The sequence below is a fragment of the Myotis davidii genome, unplaced genomic scaffold, assembly GCF_000327345.1.
Source record: "Myotis davidii unplaced genomic scaffold, ASM32734v1 scaffold2723, whole genome shotgun sequence".
NCBI classification, from domain to species: Eukaryota; Metazoa; Chordata; class Mammalia; order Chiroptera; family Vespertilionidae; genus Myotis; species Myotis davidii.
This window is the reverse complement of record NW_006294584.1, coordinates 50,324-57,417: the sequence shown is the minus strand read 5'-3', so window position 1 is coordinate 57,417 and position 7,094 is coordinate 50,324. Positions and strand designations below refer to the sequence as shown.

At 39.4% G+C, this 7,094-nt stretch overlaps 1 protein-coding gene across 1 annotated transcript in view; it reads left to right on the top strand.

Annotated features, from left to right (window-relative positions):
- Nucleotides 1-6: 6 nt before the first annotated feature.
- Nucleotides 7-7,094, top strand: part of LOC102761512 (high affinity cAMP-specific 3',5'-cyclic phosphodiesterase 7A-like) — a 42,779-nt gene continuing 35,691 nt past the window's right edge. Inside the window, exon 1 of the mRNA XM_015567183.1 lies at nt 7-152. Coding sequence (XP_015422669.1) covers nt 15-152 — 138 coding nt within the window. The 5' untranslated portion in view covers nt 7-14. The remainder of the gene's footprint in view (nt 153-7,094) is intronic.

Genomic DNA, 7,094 nt, shown 5'->3' with positions numbered 1-7,094 from the left:
GGCGGGCGTATTCAATGGAAGTATGTTACCAGCTGCCGGTGCTGCCCCTGGACAGGCCGGTCCCCCAGCACGTCCTCAGCCGCCGAGGAGCCATCAGCTTCAGCTCCAGCTCCGCGCTCTTCGGCTGCCCCAATCCGCGGCAGCTCTCCCAGGTAAACTGCCGTCGCTGTGGGGGGCGCACTTTGGGGGGCTTCTTCCTCTCTTTGTTTCTCTCTTCCCACCCGGCTTCACCTCCGCGACACCCGCAGCCCTCGCGGCTCACCCAGACCCAGCGTTGCTCATTGTTTGGGGCTCTCCAGGCTGGCCCTTCGATGGGGGAGCCCTTTCTTTGATCCTCGGGACTGTCCACTCTCAGTGCCCGGCCTCCAGGCAGGTGGGCTCTTGGGAACCCTGCAGCCCCTCCCCGGTCCCCACTTCCACACCCCTGAGCAGAGGGTTAAAGAAATGACTTTGTGTCCCTCCCTTGCTCGAGGTCTCGGTCTGGAAGTTGGGCCTGTCTTCCTTAGTTGTGGCCCTGCACACCTGTGCCCCCCTTTCACACGCAAACACACACACCTGTGCCGGGTTCGCGCCTCGCCTGCCCAGCTCCCGCGCGCCCCGTGGTGCGCAGATGAACCTGCGGTGCTCAGAACAATAGATCGGCTCCCGGTTCTGCTCTCCAGGCTCCCGCGAGTGTAGCTGGACCCCTAAGCGGGATCGGAGAAGCGAGAGCGTTCCCATGAAGCTTCGGTTACCGCAAAGTTGAGAGCCAGGAATCGGCGTTGTTTTTAATTTAATAAGATTTTAGGAGAGAAGCTATTGATGAGCACTCAGAAAAAGTTTGTTTTGAATGGTCCAAAACCAGTTGCTCCTGAGGATTTCGTGTTGTTTTTTTGCTGTGGTGATGCTGTTGGCCCACTTCTTAGTTCTTGCTGGTTTTTAATTTTGATTGCCAGATTTCAAAGAGGGAAGCCAAAAGAATTTTATTGAAATTTGATTTTAGTGCCCTGCATTTCTGCTGCCAGAACGTTACATGTTCATGATCACTTTTTAATAAAAAAATATATTTACTTTTCTATTGGTTCATATTAATATATTTTAATATCTTTTCTCCCTCTAATTATATTGTATATATTTCGAGCGGGATGTGTGTGTGTGTGTGTGTTTAAACTGGTAGTGTGGAGCACCTGGTAGAGATATTGCTTATAACAGGTGTGCTCAGTAAATATTTGTCATTCGTTTCTTTGCCTAAATGGGTTTTAGAGAGAGCAAGAGCCTATATTTGGGTTTTTCTCTGAATTGTTTTTATTTCATAGGTCAAGGTGATATACTCATGCGGTCAGAGCCAACTTGTAAAAACTACGATGATATTAAGTGACATTTTAGATACCACCACATTGTTATTTTGAAAGTTGGGTCAGGATTTCCCTTTATAGGACTGTTTAAAGCATTTGTAGGTTGCAGAATGAATGTTGAAGAGATGTTAATGCACTGTTGAAAAAGGTTTTTAATGGCAGTAATTGAAGATTTTAAATGTTAGTAACTTTTTTCACTTCTAAATATTTTACTTTCTCAGATCAGCTGGCACATGACAAATACCCATTTCCGGTTCAATCTAAATAATAAAGGCAATAATTAATCAATTATAAAATCTAAAATATGAGTAGTTAACTTATGCTCCCTGAGGAGAATGTGAATGAGAAGAGAGATTTCATGGGAATTAAAACAAGTAAGGCTGATGCCAGGGGTTTTACCTGATGTCTTAATTAATCCGTAGAGACCAGTTTTAAGTTGCACTCCTTGATTCATTTCCCAGCCTTAGGTTTTAATGGGTAATGGAATGTAAAAAATATGATTGTGGCAGATAAAGCAGATTAGGTAGAGTCACACCATATTTTACCCACTCTTAAAACTTGAAATTTCTATACCCTTGGAACTTCTGAAAATTTGGACAGAAATTTTCCTGAATTAACAACACTTTCCTAATGTTGCTCAACATGAAAATGATGATGGTAAACCTACTATGATGCTGAAATGGGTATGCTTATCATTACCAAGACTGAGGGTACCACTTAATACTAAAAGCGTATATTGGTGGTGATGTCTTTAGCTAGATGGAATTTGTAATAGAAAAAAAAGAAAATGTTGGGATCTTATTCAGAGCTCTATAAAATAAATATTTAGTTAAATTAAAAGCTTTCTTTACCCTGGAATCTTCAGTTTCTAAGTCTAAAGAACCCACAGATATTTTAAAAATTTAGGTGGTGTGTAGTTTCACTTAAAAGACATAAAAAAAAATCTGTGTTGTGTGTGTGTGTTTAGGGTTAAATAGGGGTTTTTTGTAGTAGGGTTTTTCTATCTTAAAATATTTTCAAAACTAATAATCTTTTCAATTCTTCACCATAATATTGGAGCCTAGCTCATAGTGATACTTAAATATTTGTTGAGCCAAAACCGGTTTGGCTTAGTGGATAGAGCTTTGGCCTACGGACTGAAGGGTCCCGGGTTCGATTCCGGTCCAGGGCATGTACCTGGGTTGCGGGCACATCCCCAGTAGGGGGTGTGCAGGAGGCAGCTGATCGATGTTTCTCTCTCATCGATGTTTCTAGCTGTCTATCTCTCTCCCTTCCTCTCTGTAAAAAATCAATAAAATATATTTTAAAAAAATGTTGAATGAGTAAATAGGTAATGAAGTTGTTTCTGACATCAATTTTAAATATAAAAACAATATAAGGACTGTAATCAAGATATAGGAGTGACTTATTTATCCAAAACTTGGTTTGGAACTTGTAACTAGATTTTAGCAGATTCAGGACATAAAAAACTGAGCAACCAAAATAGATTTGTCGAACTTCTCAAAGGCTGTGTTTTAGGCAACATTTTGACAAACTTGTTTTCTAAGTAGCAGCACATTTGAAAGGGGGCTGGGAGGCTGAGTCAGGTTCACACGGATAGGACAGAGTTGGCAGCTGACACACCAGAAGGCAGTGGGATCTGAAGAAAAACTCTTCATAGCCTCACCTTTTACAAAGGCACCCTGGGGACATATAGTTTAGGGGCTTGCCTGTTGTACAGCACAGTTATTAGAACAATATAAATAGAGCCTATTTTTTAAAGTTTAAAGATTTGTTCTGTTTTTTAAAAATGCTCTCCATGCCAAACAATTTAAGTGTTGATATTAAATGGACAAGTGTCAGCTATCTGGAAAACTCATTTATGTGGAACACCAGCTTTCCCTAGGATGCCAAGTAAATGCGGCATTAACTTTCTGTTTTAAACCAGGTCATGTACTATTTTCTCAAATGGTTAATAAAATTTTTAAAAAATTATTTGGAAAATAGGGATAATGAAAGAAGCTTGTTTTTGCCATTTTGGGATATCTATTGTTGATAGATGGATTTGAAGACTTACCTTGCAGATAAAGTTCTTATTTGGAAAAAAATATTGCTAGGGCAGAAACTGTCTTGTTTACCATTGTGGCCACAGTGCTTTGCATAGGTAAGTGCTTAATTAGTAAAGTGTGGAAGTTGGGTTAGTATATTGATGGCAACCAAAGCACTGCACCTGGGATTATTTCAGTCAAAATTTCTATGCACTGGAAACAAGTCTTATTTGGGTTAGAAATTTGAGATTTCATTTTCAAAATTTGTTATAAATCTATATGACATGTATTATTATTGAATAAAATATTTGGGACATGTAAACATGCTTTTTATATAATAAGCTAAATTTGATTTCTAATTTATCTTTTTTTCATAGGCTGGGCTTTTTTTTTTTTTTTTTAGAGCAGTTCAAAGTTCACGGCACAAAGGTTTTTCATGTACCCCCTGACCCCAAACATATATAACCTCCCCCTGTTATCAGCATCCCCCACCAGAGCGATACATTTGTTACAATTGCTGAACCTACATTAACACATCATTATCACCCAGAGTCCATAGTGTACATTAGGTTCACTCTTGGTGTCTTTTTTTAAAATACAGAAACTGTTCCACAAATATTTACTGAACACCTTCTGTGAAGGAGGCTCCTTGTGTTAAGTACTGAGAGAGGTAAAGAATTAGTAGTTTTTTTAAAAATCACTTGTGAGCCTGCCAACCTACCCAAGTTTTTCTTTCCACATGTCGTCATAGTGTACATCTGTGTTGTCTTTAGCAATGTTCTTAGTATATGACAGGTTATGAAGGTCCTATCCGTATGTTCCAGAACAGTTCAAAACCCGGATAAAAATTGGTTCCTCTTTCAAAAAGCTTACGATTATAATGGGGAAAAGGATATGACTATATGTGATGCAGTTTTTGTATTGGCGTTATCAAGGTGTTGATGAAACGCTGGGAAAGTATACCTAAATTTCCTGGGTAAGTCAGAGGAAGCTTCAAATACTAGCCGAGGCTCAGGCCAGGCCTGACGGTTAAGGAGGTGTTTCTGGATAAATGGGTGTATGTGGCAGGAGGAGATGCAGTTCAGCACTATCCAACAGAACTTTTGGGGATAATGGAAATGTTTGCTGTAGTATCCAATATAATAGTCATTAGCCATATACAGGGTGGGCAAAAGTAGGTTTTGTACAGTTATGAGTTCAAGAGACAAAGTTTACTCATATTATTATTTTCCATACAAACACCTGTAAACCTACTTTTGCCCACCCCATATAGCTAGGTGAGCACGTGAAATGTGGCTAGTTTGACTGAGGAACTGAATTTTAAATTCAATTTTACTCAACTAGCTGCACATGAATAGTGGCTATTGTATTGGCAGAGCAGATGTATAATGTTACTTAATGATCATTAGGAGTGACCTAATGTTGATCTATCAGTAAAACATGCTCTGAAGGTTGACCATTAAAGTTACTTTCAGGCTCTTGCTGTTGTACACAAAACATGTATGACAGAGTTTTTAGAATGAAATCACTAGGTTGGGTCAATACCTAGTAATATTTTTTGGCTTTCTGGAATGCTCTATCCTTCTACAGTACCAAGATAAATGATCATCTCTCTTTCATCTCCAGTATGTTATTAGATTATAATACTATATAATTATTTAACAAACATTATTTTGTATTTTATGAGCATTTATATAAATGTTTTACTGCGTTAATAGATGCACCGTGATACGCGGAGTTAGTTTTAACTTGCAGTCAGCAAGTCCATACACGTCCTGAAGTGTTTTTGTGCATTTGCATTTCCTCTTTGTGAAATATCATTTGCATATCCTGAGCTCACTTATAAGGGCTCTTATATATCTGATATCAGTGTGTAAATGTGCGCTATTCCAAATTACTGTTACCCTAGGAGTTGCCTCTTCACAAGTCTACATTCAGAGCCAGAGTGGAATACAATCTGGGAAGTGGTGGGATACTGCCAGGGGAGTGATTCTGTTCAGAGACCTTCCTCCCTGCCCACTCCCCAAAGACTGGTTCTTTTGGGACCTTGCTTTCATTTTTCCGTTTTCAGAAATACTTCAAACTTTGATTTAAACTTAATACTACCGTATTTTGGCTTTTATTTCTGAACTAATATATGTTTATATTACAAATTATATGCTCAAACAAAAAATGTAAATGTATAGTGTATTTGGGGTGTAGTTCTGTTTGAGAAGTAGGGTACTCAGATTGCTAGTTTGTAAGTTATCATGAATACAGTCTATAGGATGTAATTTGCCCAGATTTTGCTGCCTTGTTGCTGTGCCTAGAGTTCCATCAGTTGCACATACTGTTTACACGAGAATTCTTTTGTAAACATAATGGTCCTGCAGGAGGTAAGATATTAAGCCCTTTCATGCAGGAATTAGAGGATTAAGGGGCTCACTTTGGGTAGAAAGCGGGAGAGGTACCATCCATTCTCTTTGAGGCAATTTGATAAGACTTCTGTTAATATTTTAGTGTAAATATCACCCCTCCTCCCCGCCCTTTTACTTTTCAAAAAGGATCAGAGGAGAAGTGATTTCCTTTCTTTTCATAGGTGGACATTCTTACAATCCTTTTGGCCACTCCAGAAAACTGCAACAATTAACTTCCAATATAAAAACTCAAAACTTTTACTCTGCCTATATATTGTTCAATTTTATGATTAATTTGAATTGGTAGAAAATTGAGTGTTCTTTTTCACATTTAAATGACCTGTTTTTGCCTAAAGGTAACATAGACGGTTGATTTTTATATTGTTACCAAATGTGCCTTTCAAAAAGTTATTCACAGATAAATGATACTTTTGCATTCAGTGTGTTAATACGTATCTATGATCACATAGGAGGACAGGAACAGAAACTACACTTGTAGATGAGCCTTCAAAGCTTCCAGGGCTTCATTTTGGCTGCTGGCAGGTACCCTTTCTAAGGTCACTGATCTTGTGGTTGACATTAGAAGCATTTCCTGCTTATAATTTTGAGTAGGAATTTTGAATTACTGCTCCATGCCTCCACCTGCTGGTAGGGATGGCTGTGTTTTTGGAAAATGATAGCTAGAGGGAGGAGAGGACAAAAGTAGTACAGGGTAGCATTTGGGGAAAAAGAAATTATCTGGATAACTAAGTTTCAGCAAAGCCTACTCTATTCCTTGAAGTTTTGAGTCGACCAAACTCTAGCTCAAGACCATATAAAGTACTTGGCAAAAGTACTGTCACCGAGAAAGCAATTGGCACAGTCTCTCTCCCCACGCAAATTATTTAAAATATTTTAAATTATGTAATAATACCTCAAATTTTATAGAAAGAACAATGGAAAATAGGACCCATTTTAGGTAGCTTTTCTAAAATCTTTACATTGTTAAAGATAATTTATATCTTACAAGGATTTAAAAGGATTTTTTTTGGTGGTTTATAATCTTTATCCTATCTAATAAAGAGGGAGTATGCTAATCGATCCTCACGCATTCGCAAAGATGGCTGCACCCACAGCCAATAAGAAGGGAATATGCTAATTGATGCCACACCCTCAGAGATGGCGGTGCCCACAGACACAAGATGGCCAGCAGGGGAGGGCAGTTAGGGGTGACCAGGCCAGCAGAGGAGGGCAGCTGGGAGCAATCAGGCCTGCAGGGGACAATTGAGGGGTGACCAGGCCGGCAGGGGGGGGGCAGGTAGGGGTGACCAGGCTGTCAGGTGGGGGTTGTTGGGGGC